Source organism: Suricata suricatta, chromosome 15, assembly GCF_006229205.1.
Source record: "Suricata suricatta isolate VVHF042 chromosome 15, meerkat_22Aug2017_6uvM2_HiC, whole genome shotgun sequence".
NCBI lineage: Eukaryota > Metazoa > Chordata > Mammalia > Carnivora > Herpestidae > Suricata > Suricata suricatta.
In genome coordinates, this window is record NC_043714.1 from 48,845,212 (window position 1) to 48,860,747 (window position 15,536).

Consider the following 15,536-nt stretch of genomic DNA (forward strand, 5'->3'; position numbering starts at 1 on the left):
CTGAAGGACCTGAATGTGAGACAGGAAACCATCAAAACCCTCTAGAAGAAAGTAGGAAACAACCTCCTTGACCTCAACCGCAGCAATTTCCTACTTGACACATCCCCAAAGGCAAGGAAAATGAAAGCAAAAATGAACTATTGGGACCTCATCAAGATAAAAAGCTTCTGCACTGCAAAGGAAACAATCAAGAAAACTAATAGGCAACTGATGGAATGAGAAAATATAGTTGCAAAATGACATACCAGATCAAGGGCTAGTATCCAAAATCTACAAGGAACTCACCAAACTCCACACCCGAAAAACAAATAATCCAGTGAAGAAATGGGCAGAAGTGCATAAACAGACACTTCTCCAAAGAGGACAATTAGATGGCCTACAGGCACATGAAATGTAACAGTAGCAATTTAGATGAGACACTGTAATAGCCAAAACTTCATTTCATTTTGTGCACTTGTTAATTGCTTCCTGTGATTATCTCCTGTACTTGTTTGCAGCACCTAAACAAGTTGGATACTCTTACTGTATACATTTTATAGGTGAAGATATTTAGTCATAAAGAGATTTAGTAACTTGTCCAAAGTCACACAGCTATAAAATGTTGAAGTTTGATTTCTAGCTCCAATAGTGTCTCTAGAGCCCATTATTTGAGAGGTCATTAATAATTAAGCTAACAGTCCATTTAATATTTTTGTTAATACAGAAGGCACATACAATAAATAATCCCAGTTCCTCGTCTGTCTTCTAATCCTTGTCTGTTCCTGGGTGACAATTAATATTTCATGCTGAGAAATTTAGTTATTCTTCAAGCATCTCTATATCTTTGAGAATATACTGTTTATTTTTGTAGCCTACATTTTACAAAGTACCATTAAATTGCAGCTGGCATTAATATCTTGCACATGACAATTAGTTACCAAGTTAAATGTTAACGTTTTAATTTTCAAAGCTTACCAAGCATCTTCCACCAAGAACAATTGGCTATCCATGGACTCTTGTTTATGGCACTGGGAAGCATGGCACAAGCTTGAAGACCCTTTACCGAACAATGACCGGTTTAGACACCCCAGTGCTGATGGTGATTAAAGACAGTGATGGGCAGGTATGAAAAGTCACTACATAGACACCTTACTTTTAAGAGATTATAAAAATAGTAAATTTTAATATATTCTTATAAAAATCATTTTCATTAGTACTTTTGTATTTAACTGATAATTATTGAGTACTTTTAATATACAAGGCATTGCTGAGTGCTACAGAGGATAGATATGAGCATGAATGATTAAAGGGATTATAGTCTATTAGAAGAGAAATGTAAGTATACCAGTATCTCCTTAGACAAGCAAAATATGCCAAGTGCAGTAAGAACCTAGAGAAAGCAAAAGGCGTGTTTAGAGTAAAGGTTGTTCATGTCTGTTTGGACAAGATAAGAATGAAGTTCATGGAAAGGGTGAAAATTGACAGAGTCTTCTTGAAGCATAGGTAAATTTTTGAAAGTTGAAGATAATCATATGAGGGTGATACCAAGAACAAGACCATAGATAAGCAAGAGAAATACTGGTTTGTTTCTGAAATAGCAAGGGGTCAGTTACTAGGATTGAAGTACAATGAGAAGATGAAAGAGCAATATTAATTTAAAAAACAAGGCACTACTACTACAGACACCTTAATTGTGCTTTTTATGCACACTTGACTAATCCCTTGATATGCATTATCTTATTTAGTCATCAGAGCCCTGTGAGATTGATACTTTTATCATCATGATTTTAAAGAAAAGTTAACTGTGTCTAAAAGAATTTCATCAACTTCCCCAAAGCTATACACCCAGTGAAAGGTAATTGCAGCGTGAAAATGAAGGACTGCTACCTGCTGTAGCATAGATAAGTGTCACCAACATAATAATGAGTTAAAGACCAGACACTAAAGAGTAACTGTCTTATTTTTCCATTTAAAGAAAGTTCATAAATGGACAAAACAAATCTATGGTTCAGGCTAGTTGCTTCCTTTGGGAAATCGGGGGTGGAAATGCAGAGAAGGCACAAACACACCTTGTGAAGTGCTAATGTTCTTTTTCTTGGTCTAAATGAAGAAGGTAAATGGGACTTTGCTTTGTGACAATTTCATGTTGAGCTGTGTATTTATATTTACATAAAACATTTTATATACATACATACATAAATATATAAACATACACCTTTCAATAAGAAAGCCTATTTTAAAAATTAAAACTGTAAAAGATTATCAGGGGAGATAGTGACTGTACAAATCATCTATAAATGGGTGCCTGGATGGCTCGGTTGGTTAAGTGTCTGACTCTTGATTTTGGCTCAGGTCATGATCTCATGGTCCATTAGGTTGAGCCCCATGCCTGGCTCAGGGCTGACAGAATAGATCCTGCTTGGGATTCTCCCTCCTTCCCTCTCTGCCCCTCCCCTGCTCACGCATGTGCACTACCTCTCTCTTTCTCAAAATAAATATTTTTTAAGAGAAATAAATCATTCTAAAACTCTCTACATTTCCATTTTATGATGTGGAAACTTAAGCCCAGAGCACTGAAGTAACTTGTCTAGGTTTCCTATTCACTCATTCTTTTTTTAGGTTATTAACTATGTGTCTTGTACTGTGTAAGAGCATAGCATTACAAATCCAAGCAATTCAGACCCAAGGCCCTCTCTCATGGAATTTATTGTCTAATGAAGACAAAAATAGCATACCTTGTGAGTAGCAGAATGTTTACATATACTGAAGGGCTTTTGCTTTCCTTAGTGCTGTAATGCCATTGTAATGTGTTATCCTTATTGTACATGTAAGTTCTCCTGAAATATGATAGTCATTTTTTAAGATTTTTTAATTGTTATAATCATCTTTTTAGATTTAAAAACTAGTAAGAATTTCATATTGAGAAACTGATATACTTTACACTTGACAGTAATGCAAATTTTATAACAGCTGATCATGTTTCCCTTTTTAAGTAGAAGTTCATAAAATTATATTACATTTCTGGGGGGGTTTTTTTATTTTACTTAAACATAAATAATGAAATCATGCTTAATTAAACAAATTAATAAATATGTCATTGAACATGCCTTATTTTAATCCGTAGGTTTTTGGTGCATTAGCATCTGAGCCATTTAAAGTGAGTGACGGCTTTTATGGTACTGGAGAGACCTTTGTTTTTACATTCTGTCCAGAGTTTGAGGTAAGGACAGTTATTCCAATATTCAGTTTATAAAGAGATAGCATAATGAAAAGAACATGTACCTTGGAGTCCTACACACGTGCATTTGACTCTCATTTCTCTCTTTTACTAAATAGAACAGCACTTTTTGACCATTTGAGGTTCAACTTTCCTGTGGATAGAATGGGGATCATAAAATATAAAAAGGTGGTTTGAAATTTTAATGAGAGTCCTATATACAACACTTAGCATAGTGCTCAACACACATCATGGCCTCAGTTAGGAGCATATACATCATTGTTACTATTCTAAATTGTCATTGTGAAATTCTTAGAAACTTCTAATGACTAAGTTTCATGGTATATGTATTAAAAACTTAACAAATAAATGATTTGGTTTTAAATCAAAAGTAATTACATGACTTCTTTTTCATTATTATGGTTTGAGTAACTTAAATTGAATGCATACTAATGCCAGTAAAGTCTAAAATATAAAGATAAACATGAATTTTAGTGAACATGTTGACTATTTAAAACATTACGTACAATCGCAGCATCTTAGGTACATTAATGTAAAACCTTTCCTAAGAGGTGAAATTATAATCTTGAAAAAAGTAACCAACACAGCTGATTAAAAAAAAAAAAAAAAAAGGTCTTTAGAAACATTTTTAAAACTGAACAAAATAGAAAGGGCTTGATTAGCCCATGCTTTCCATTCCATCATAAAACATACCAACCTACGACTATGGCTACCTGGAAGCTTACAGTTGTTACAGATTTGTTAAGGCTCAGTTACGCATATTCTCAGATCTTTTTATGCTGTTTCTACCTGATAATGTAATAATGTATTAATTAGATGTTACAGAACTATGAAAAAGTGTTAGAGTGAAGACTGTAATAAGCATCTGGGAAAAACTTCATAAAGGTGACATGTTAGAAATTGCTGTTGTATTAGGTTTAGGTAAAAGTTACATGGAAGGTTACTTAGTACAAAATATTTAAGAATGTCAACATCTGGAAATTTTCCCCTCATATTTCTTAAGCGTTTTTATGTTCTTACTGCTCTTAAAAAAAATTGAAACTATAGGGGCAACTGGGTGGCTCAGTCGGTTAATTGTCTGACTCTTAATTTTGACTTCGGTCATGATCTCATGTTTCAGGGGATCGAGCCCCATGTCAGTCTCCATGGGATTCTCTCTCTCCCTCTCCCTCTTCTGCTCCCTCACATGCTCTCTCTCTCTCAAAATAAATTAATTTAAAAATTTTGAAGCTAGAAATCATGAACATGTGTGATGGGCTTATATAATAATGATGATAGGCAAATCTATATCCAAAGAAAAGACCTTGGACCTGTATCAAAGTATTACCAAATTAACGTATATTTATTTTAATGTTTAAATAAAAGTTAATGGCATCTAAGCACACCTGGGTGACTCAGTCGGCTAAGCGTCCCAACTCTTGATTTTTGGCTTAGACTGTGATCTCACAGTTCGACTTATGAGATTGAGCCCCAAGTCAGGCACTGCATCGATAGCACAGAGCCTGCTTTGGATTCTCTCGGTCTGCTACTCCCCCACCCATGCTTGCTTGCTCTCTCTCAAAATAAATTTTAAAAAAAGGTAGTGGCATCTTACCAGTTTTTCTTAACTGATTTTCTATTTCAACTTTTTTCGATAACCATCAGTTCTTGATGGACACATAGAAAAGAGAAGTATGTGTAGAGATCATAAGATTTGAGGAATTAGATATGAAGATCATGTGCTTTTAAATTTAGTCCTATGAGCACTGAAGCCCAAGCACCAGACCCTTCTTCCCAATCTTCTGTTCTTCTTATTATTCCTGTTATTATCATCTAGGCTTTGTTAATTATTTGGGGTTTAGGATAACTAACTCTGTATAGTGACCATTTTCATCCACATATTTAAAGTTTTCTTTTTATTTGTGTAGGTCTTTAAGTGGACAGGAGATAATATGTTTTTTATCAAAGGAGACATGGATTCACTAGCTTTTGGTGGTGGAGGGTAAGTCCCTGAACACTTTACCATGAGATTTTTTAAAAGAAACTATTGATTTGTGTTATTTATAAAATCCATGATCTTTGGAAAGTTTTGACATTAGATCATAGTCTGTATATTATGACTAAGAAAATGTATCTACAAGAAGGTGCTTAAGTAGTATTTGAAACTATTGGTAAAATATTTGTTTATTTGATTTAAAATGCCGTTTGATTCCCTTCTTGGTATTTGAAAGTGAAATACACTAATACCTTAGACTTTTCTCAAATTAATGTATAAAAACAGTTCCAATGATTTTCTTCTACCCTGGAGACTATTTGGATTGATATGTCAGAGAATAATAGAAATTTGTTGTCTTCAAAAAATTTTGTGATCCTCCCCTTCCAGATTTTCAGGATCAGTTTTCTTATTTATTTTATTTTTAAAAGTATGAGTCATTCAGTAATTTGATTTGATTCTTTTGGGTAGCAAGCACTGTGAGAATTTTGGTTTACTTATTCTGGTATCCCACCTTCATTCGGTCTTACTGGTGTTTGGAGGTAGCTTGCTTTTCTTCCTCCAGGCCTACACTTTCCAAATAGTGCTTAGTAGCAAACACCAACTTCTTCCTTTGGTATTTCTCTCTGTCCTTCAAGATTAGACATAAAGTATGCTAACTAATTTCCAAACATAAAAGTACTATTTATTTGTTTGTTTCCCTCAGCTGAGAATATATAATAATAATTTATTGAGGCTGCAGAATCTTGTTAGCCTGTAAGAATATTCATTATCTTGAGTGGTTCTTATAAATTCTCTTACAACTTCTTAATAGATAGGTATTTGGAAGACGTGATTTCAGTGATTAAAAAATAACCATGGTTATTATAGCCTTCTCTGAAGGACATACCCAGGTAACGAAAAACGATGTTATTTTTAGTTGTTGGATCAGCATATATTTATATGTTCCAGTTGCACTTTTTTTTTAATTGGTTGAGTGCAGGCAGTCATTCAGCCCTACCCAAATGATAGTCTTACATGTGATTCAGTTAGCTCTCCATGAAGGCTTTACAAGCAAATGTCCGATATTTTAAAGCTGCTAAGGGTGTCTCCAATCTTTGAAAATAACATAATATCATTAGATTTTTGCTGGAGCTTGATTTTGATTATACCACATGATTGCAGCAAGCTAAACTAAACACTGGGTCATTTGGTTACAAATTAAGACAAGTTTACACTCTTTAGAAAAGGAGAGTATAGGCGCAGAAACCTGGAGCTACAGAGATTTGATAAATTCCATACAGGAGCCCCAAAGAAATCTAAATCATGATGTGATGGACCTAAATGTAGGCTTTGGAGTTAGACTGACCTGATTTAGATTCTGGTTTCAAAATACATTACCCATGGGACCTTGAGCAAACTCAAGTCTAAAGTTTCCTCAGCTGTGAATTGGTGGTTGAACTGTCAACATGAACCACACATTTTGGGTAGGGAGTATTCATGTTAATATTTAACTTCTGTCAAATACATTACAACTATATAGCAAAGAAAAACGCATAATACCAGGAAGAGAATAACAGAGGCGCACTTGTCTTAAAAAGCTTATTCTATGTGAAGTTAATTTTAAAGAATTCATTTTATTACTTGATCTGTACAGTAAATGATTTTATGAGATGTGAACAAAACAAAATTGCCTTGTACCAGTCTGAAAAGGAGTATGAAAGTATTTGAAAAAATTAATGACATTAGAGTTGTTGATTATTGAAATGTCTCATTTAAATTATTATTTAATAATCTCTGTGGTAATTATTGTACCAGTTAGGGCATAAGTATTAAGAGATTATTGTTAAAACTATTTTCTTTCACATATTGCAGGGGAGAATTTGCCCTTTGGCTTGATGGAGATCTCTACCATGGAAGAAGCCATTCCTGTAAAACATTTGGGAATCATACACTTTCTAAGAAGGAAGATTTCTTTATCCAAGACATTGAAATCTGGGCTTTTGAATAAATATAATGCTGTCTGTCTTAGCAGGATAATGGCCCAAACCTGACATGGACAAGCATTGTTTGGAAAGTTCAAGAAGCAATACAATGTAACATGTCACTTGTACTTTAAAATTAATCGTATCACCATTTATTACAGCTATAATTTTGGAATTTATTTTGAAAATCATGTTTCTGTCCCAGGGGTTTTCAGGTTTAGACCATGACATGGGTCCACACAGTATAACAGCTTGGGTTTTGTCAGAATTTTGGCGGCATTTTGATCATAGTGACCACCTCATCTACCATCCATGTTATCTCAGTCTCCTCATAGGATGGTGCTCTTTTTTTGAACCTATTTTGGTTTATTATTTTTAAAACTATATTGATTGTTTTACTAGAACAGTCTAATTGGAGCATTGAGAGAATAAAGACTAGATAATGCTGTGAGATGTATCTGTGAAGTTGGCACAGGTGACTTTTGGACATGCCTAACTTAGTCATCCTTATGAAGGAAAAAAACACATGCCAAAATTATGCATATTCCATAAACCACTGAGTTCTAATTTAATTCATACTATAACATTCTCTTTATTAATTTTGCAGGTATTCTCAGTTTCATTTTAATCAAAATGAAATTTGAGGAGAATTCTGGTTGTGATAGACCACAATGCACGTGATCTGCAGGTTTGGGCATATGCTTTCATGATTGAATTATCTGATAAAAAAATTATAAAATACAAAGGAGAATGAGAACTTGATGATTCTACTGGACTTAATATATCAAGCAAGAAAATATACTATTTGCATATTTGTAGCTTAGCAGGGCATTATAAGTACAAAAACTATGAAACAGATGCATATTCCTTCAACATATTGTGTTAGATATACTGTTTTATAGTTCCATTGTTTTAGCCTTGTTGCACACCACCTCCCAAAATATAGGTTCTTGTTCAAACGGAAAAAAAAGTGTTTTTTTGAGTGGTACATGTTATTAACTACCATTAGAATTTGCTGTTATAAAAGGGCAATGATTATAGTAGACAATATTGTAACTCAGTAGACTTGTTGAATATGCAAACTTACTGTCAAGTGACCTCAAAAAAAAAAAAAGGCAAGGTAGAATATACTAGTAGTTCTTATCCTCTTTTGTAGGAAACCAATAATATGCCATTGTGGCGGTCATTCATCAGTTAATTTCAAAGCTTCATGTTATGCAAAAAATAAATAAATAAATCCTGCTGTTATACATGTGACAGTGACCTTGTGCTGAAATTTCAGCTATTCCAGATAAACCTTGTATATTATCTTGTAAATTAATGTTTAAAAGTAGTTTTTGTTCTTATAGAAAGTGTCGATTGCCAGGTTGCTTATAGCACTTTAAATTATTCTAAAAAGGAAATTATAAGCCAAGTATGTTGGCTTTAGTAGTTTTAGTTGTATAGGACTTGAATATATTTAGATCTTTTGAAAGTTTAGATAATTACCTAAAGGAAGCATAATACTAATGGAAAACAAAATCTATTTAATATGCTATTGCTGAATATGAATAGAAATGTGGGCATCATTTTCTTGTGTATGTAAAGCTCTCTCATTATAAGTTAGTAACAGTATATAGATTAAATGTTTACAATATAGAGAATTGTAAATAAATACATCATTTTCCCCCTATGGTCTTCCACAGCAGTATTATTGTCTTTGTGGAGTTGACTAATCATTAAAAAAAAAAATCCTGTATTGGATTTGTTATAATAAGGTCATAGTGGTGTATACCAAATAAAATTAAATACATAAATACAAATTTGAGTTTGGATTTATTGAATAATCAAGTTACTTTCATATCTAAGGAATCTTTGATTAAACATACTGCTATGGTTTACATGTAAAACGTGCTTCTAGGAGCTTTGGGTGGTGGTGGTAGTGACGGTGGTAATGGTGATAGTGATGGAAGGGTGCGTTCAGAAGAGAGAACAGCATAGTTTAAAAAATGAAGTGAGTGAGCACTTAACATGTGAAGAGGTGTAAGTCATTTGATACTTTTAAATTATGTTCTCTTTTTTGGTGGGGAGTGCATAGCAAGGTAAGGCTAATGCCATAAAGAGTTTTGTTGTGTGCAACTCCAAGAAACTTAGATTTTTTTTTTTTTTTTTATCTCATAGGAACAATTACGAAAATTTGAGTGGAGGAATGACACAATCAAGTTTACACTTTAGAAAGATCTCTGAAAATTAGATTCCTAGAGAGAAAACTAGAGACAAGGAGACCAATAAGCCTGTTATGAAGTCCAGAGAAAAAATGATGAGACCTGAATAAGAATAATAACAATGGGAATTAAGAAGAATGCATGAAAAAAAAAAAAAGGCATAGGTCTGAGAGAGATCTAGGAACTAGCATTAACATGATTTGTTATTGTATATCAGAAAGAGGTAAAGATAGCTCTTAGGTGTATTATTTAGCAACTGGGCATATCATTCATTGATAGGAGTGATGTACAAAGAAGAGAAAGAACCAGCACATAAGGAAATTAGATTGGTTATGAGAAATTGGAGAGCTGACAGAGGGTGTTAATATTTGGTTCTGATAAAAAGATTTTAAAATCAACAACATACAGATATGTTGAGTCCATAAGGTATGAATGAAATTCCTTTGGACTGACTGAAGAGAGAATTCTTGAGATAAATTTTGGGGGGTGTAGTAGTATTAAGTAATATTAATAATCAAAGCTTCCATCTCTAGAAGCTAAAAGAACAACAAATTAAACCCAATGAAAGTAGAAGGTAGGACAAAACAAAGCAGAAATCAATAAAATTTAAACAAGTATATGAGACAAAATCTGGGACTTTTAAGATTAAATCTCTGGCAAGATGGAAAAAAATTACCATTGTTAATTTAAAAGAAGAAAGTCTCTGGACTTTAAAGAGAGAGCACACTGTGGACAACTTTGCATCAGTAAACTCGACAATGTAGGTTAAATGCAAAAACATTTTGGAAAACAGTTTGTTAAACCTGACCCAAGAAGAAACACGGTTTTTGTATTGCAGAAATTGAATCTGTTAATTTAAAAAAAAAGTTTCACAAAAGAAAAACCATGCCCATATCGTTCCACTGGGTGATTCTTTAAGTATTTAAAGTGGGGGCGGCGGGGGGGAGTGTCAGTATTAGATGACAGCTTCCTAGGTATTGAGAAAAGAGAATTTCTGATACTGCCTTATGAGGTCAGTATGACCTTGATACCAAAACTTTACAATCCTTAAAGGAAATAATTATAAAACAGTCTCATTTGAACACATAAAATCCTACATAAAATAACCACAAATCAAAATCAGCCATATATAAAAGAATAATATAAACAAATTAATTTCATTCCAGGAAAACAAGAGTAGTTAACATTTTAAGACATACCAATTTACCACATTTACAGAAAAAAAAGTTTCATAATCATCTCCATAGAACCAAAAGAAGATTTTGATTGATTTCAATGCCAATCTCTGATTAAAACTTGGTAAACTAGGAAAGAAGGGCTCTTCTTTACTCTGATAAAAAAAATTATTTTGCAAAATATACAGGAAGCATGATCATTTATTAAAAGTTTTCACCCGGAGATCAGACACCTGACAATGATAACTGCTATCCACACTTCTTTTCAACATTGTTCTGGAAGTTTCAACCAGTGAAAAAGCAACAAAGAGAAGAGGCATGAGGATTGGAAAGGAAGAACTTTAAATGTCATTTGTATATGACATCATTGTGGGCATGGAAAATTCCAAAAAGATAAACTATTTGAATTAGCAAGGTTACTGAGTTCAATATAAAAACCTTTCCTTTTTCACATACAAACAATTGGAAAATGAAGCTTAAAATATTACCATTTGTAATACCATTGAAAATATAGGATACATAGCGAAGGTAAGTGGGAAGGCTATATACCACCTTCATGATAGGAAGGCAATATTGAAAGATGTCAGTTCTACAAAATCAATCAATATTGGCCCTGAAATTCTCAAGTTTATTTTTGGAAGTTAATCTGATTCTATCATTATATAGAAATTTAGAGATGAACAACTTAAGGCAACACTGAAGAATGAGGCTGTAATCTTGAACACCAGATCTGTTAAGAAGCTGAGTAAGACAATGTATTAGTAAAAGGATTTATAGAGGAAAGAAAATTAAAAGAGTCCAGAAACAAACTGATTTTTTTTTTTTTTAAAGATGACATTGCTGCTTCATGAAGAGGATGGTCTTTTCGGTAAATGGTGCTGGGTTAATTGAATATCTGTATGGAACAAATAATCTTGACCCATCTCACACCACATGCAAAAATTACTTACAGATTGTAGATCTAAATGGGAAAGGTAAAATAATAGAGCTATTAGTTTTAAAAATAAAGGAGAATATCTTCATGACCTTAAAATACACATACATTTGTTAAATGGGACACAAAAGCACTCACCATAAAGGAAATGAATGATGAATTCTACTGCATTAAAATTTTAAGTTTTTTTTTTTCATCAAAAGACATCATTCAAAGTGAAAAGGCAACCAACGGAGTAGAATGTTGGTATAATACACAGATGTGATGAAGGTCTCAAGTGCACAATATATAATTGACTACTAAGCAAAAAGGTTCAACAAAAAAGGCAGACTTTCTCATAGGGAATTCCTACGAGTATCAAAATGGTCAATAAAAGCTATTTTAAAAGGAATGTTAAGTGAAACAACCTTGGAAATTTTTCTTGGCGGTATCTAGTAAAGCTGACCCTTTGACCAGCAATTTAATTCCTTGCTATATACCCACCAGTAATATATCTGTTTACCAAGAGGTAGGTATTAGAATGTTTACAAAACTTTCTCTTCTCCCCACCATCTCCCCATCCCTCCACACACCCACCCACTCACCTATAATTTATGCTGAATCTAATTCTATTATACTTTACATGTCTGTTTGCATGCATTTCCTAAAAACAGGAACATCTTTTTATGTCACCACAGTACAGTGATTGGATTCAGGAAATGTAACAATATTTTTATTTAATATGCAGTACATTTTTTAACCTCACCTAATAATGTCCTTTAAAGCATTATTCTTCCTGGTCTGTAACCCAATCCAGGATCCTGCATTATGGTTAGTTGTTCTTTTTCAGCTCCTTTAACTTGGAAGAGTTCATTACTCATTCTTTGTGTTTTATGACAGTGGTGTATTTGAAGAACTCAGGAGTATAGGATGTCCATCGATGCGGGTTTGTATAAATTTTTCCTATATGAAGATATGCATCTTTGGCAAGAAAACCACAGAAGTGATGTCGTGTCTTTGGCATCCTATTAGAATGCACATATGTATGTTTATCCCTTTATTGGTGAATAGTAGCTTTGATTAGTTCATTAAGGTAGTGTCCACATGTTTCTCCACTACTACCATTTTCTCTTTGTAATTTATAAAGAATGTGTGGGGAGATACTTTAATACCATAGATAATCTACTCTCCAAATTTACAAAATGTTTTTCATATCCATTGAAGATTCTTGCCTGAACTACAGAAATGGTTGCAAAATGATGATTTTTCTAACTTTCATTGCCAGCACATTTTACTTAGCATTTACTGTAAAATCTTTCTTTTATTTAAGAATAGGTATTATTGGTAGGAACTAATGGGTTCCTTTTTTTCACTTATGGAGAGTGTTACAATCCATTTCTATGCTTTATTTAGCCAATGAGTACTCTGTCAAACTGACATCTGTACATTTCTTCATTTTGAGTGCTTGCTTCTGGTACAATATGATGTTCCAAACTTTTTGTAACCCAATCCTAGAATCAGCGTTTCTCCAAGTAGACATGTTTCTTTTCAAGGAGAATGATACTTGGAAATAGTGTCAGATGTGCTTATTGTTACTGGGATGGCATTGCTTGTAGGGCCTTTTAGGAGACAGAGATAAGAAGCAAATTCACACATCATGAATGCACACTAATGCCTCTAATTGCAATCTAACATTACAGAAGTTTTCCTTGTCTTCCTCACTTCCTGCTTATATCTCTCTTCTCCCAAATACTACTCATTTGCTTAATCTGACAGTATACACATTGTATTTTCAGAATACACCCATACCCTCACAACAAAAGTAGAATATTCCTTTGCAGCTTTTTATCTTTAGACTGAAGGTATTTAATCAAAGTATTGTATTCAAGAGTTATGTACATTCCTCTTTTCATTCTGTGTGATTAATCATTTGAAATAGAATTTGGGTTATTACATATTCAGTTTTAGGGGGTTTTCTGTCTTCATTTATTTGATTTTACTTTTTGTATATGTTAGGATTTAAAGGGTTCCAAAGTCAAAACTCTACAGAATCTGTCTCTTTCAACTTATTTCCACTCATCCTTACAGGAAATCAGTTTCATTATTTCTGGTTATTTCCAGTTATATTCATTCATTCTTTCTCTCTCTCTCTCTCTCTCTCTATCTCTCTCTTTCTTTCTCTCACTACCTCCCTCACACACTCACCCACCCACACACACACGCACAATCTAGTATGTATATATGTATGCATGCATATATATATATATATATACACACACACATATACACACTTTTAAAAATAACTCAGTTCTTAAAGATTTTCCTTTTTTTTTTTTTAGAGGTACAGCCGTTGTGTGGATTTACCATACTTTATTCAACCGTGTTCCTATATTTAGTATTTTTACAATTTAAAATGATGCACAAAACATTCTGCATATGTAGTTTCATGTTGTTTGGGTTTTATCTTCAAGAAAAATTTTAGGAGTGGAATTTCTTGGTCAAAAACTAAATGCAATGTAATTTTGTTAAATACCAAATCTGGGTGCACATGTCCTCAGATAACCATTGTTTGGATGAACCACAGTTCTCTGAAAACCTAGCCTGAGAGATTAAGTCACAGAGCACACTTATAAACGAAATAATTCAACAGGCATTAACTTTGTTCTTACTGCATACTAGGAAATGTTGTAGGTACTGGAAATGAGAACTTTCTGGGAATCTTAAGGGGGCATCTACACTAAGAGGTCACGTTAGTGTGGGCCGGGTAGTCTGTTCCTCTTGTCCCTAAACAAAATGACTTTAATAGAGAAAGTACAGCAATCCTTCCCTGGCCATGAGTTCTCACTGATAGAAAAATTTGGTTTACACAGAATTCTTCCCACATGATGAGAATCAGCACCTGATACACCTGTTGGTAGTATAAGAAAAAAGAAGGGGCCCCGGGCTGGCTGTACTGACAGCTCAGAGCCGGGAGACTGCTTCGGATTCTGTGTCTCCCGCTTTCTCTGTCCCTCCCCCATTTGCACTCTGCTCCCTCCCTCTCTCAAAAATAACAAAACATTTAAAAATTTTCATAAAAAAGAAGGAAGTTGCATTTTGGAATTTCAAAGCAGAAGGCAAAAGAAGAATATAGTTGCAGCCCCACTACCAACAAAGTGTGGGAAGAGAAAACCCAAATGCAGAACTTCCCTCCTGTTCAGGGTAATTAAGCAGAATGGTAAGAAGGTGAACTTGGGAATCAGCAAATTCTAAAGCTTCCAAATTATAAAAGTTGAAAGGCATCAAGCATTTGATGGTCCAGACAGAAGGGGTTTTTAAAAAGTGCATTTCAGCTGTCCCAAAAATCTTTAAACATCTTATTGAAAGTCTGGAAAAGGAAACCTTCTGACAGTTTGGAAACCAATTGTATAGTGCTTATTATTGGGGACTTAAAATTACCATTGGTAAAATGCTATTGATGGTGTATATTTCCTATGTAATTATTTCATACATTATTTTGGCAGCTAATTACCTATGAGGACTTTTGCCATGTGAATTCTTATCTTTTTTGTCTAAAAGCTCTTAAGTTTTCCAACTATAGATTTTCTTACGGAGTTTTGGGATAAAAACCTGTTGTGTAGCAGGCACTTCCTCTAAGGAAACTAGCTTTCTCACTTCATAGCCACACCTTATTCAGCAGTGTTCACGTAGCGTCTCTGAGAAGACTTTCTAACTCCATCTTCAAATTCAAATATATTGAAGTTTGAATAATCTGTGTCATTGTCTGCATAAACCATTACTGTCCAGAGTTGAATATAATGAAATTCTTTTGAAGCCTTGGTCTAAATATTCTACTGATACTAAAAGTAACCCACTTGGCACTCTATAATTTTGGTGTATTTCAAACACAAGAAAGTGGTATTGTGGAATATAACATTAGAACATGTATTAAAATATTTATAAATAACAGAAAATATAGAAAATGTCTTTTATCCTTGTGCATGACTTCAAATGTAGACATAGGTTTCACTGTGATAGAGTGTACATCTTATATGAAATTCTATTTAGAAATTTTGGTCATTAATTTGTAATTTAACAAAATCTATTATGGA

At 33.5% G+C, this 15,536-nt stretch overlaps 1 protein-coding gene across 8 annotated transcripts in view; it reads left to right on the forward strand.

Moving 5' to 3' along the window:
* Nucleotides 1-8,955, forward strand: part of OXR1 (oxidation resistance 1) — a 427,046-nt gene extending 418,091 nt beyond the window's left edge. For 7 of the 8 annotated variants that reach the window (XM_029924062.1, XM_029924063.1, XM_029924064.1 and 4 more), the window contains 4 exons: nucleotides 950-1,102; nucleotides 3,104-3,199; nucleotides 5,125-5,198; nucleotides 7,044-8,955. In XM_029924062.1, the coding sequence (XP_029779922.1) occupies nucleotides 950-1,102; nucleotides 3,104-3,199; nucleotides 5,125-5,198; nucleotides 7,044-7,179 (459 nt within the window). In that variant the 3' untranslated portion in view covers nucleotides 7,180-8,955. The remainder of the gene's footprint in view (nucleotides 1-949; nucleotides 1,103-3,103; nucleotides 3,200-5,124; nucleotides 5,199-7,043) is intronic. The other variant, XR_003903487.1, reaches the window with a different exon arrangement.
* Nucleotides 8,956-15,536: the final 6,581 nt, after the last annotated feature.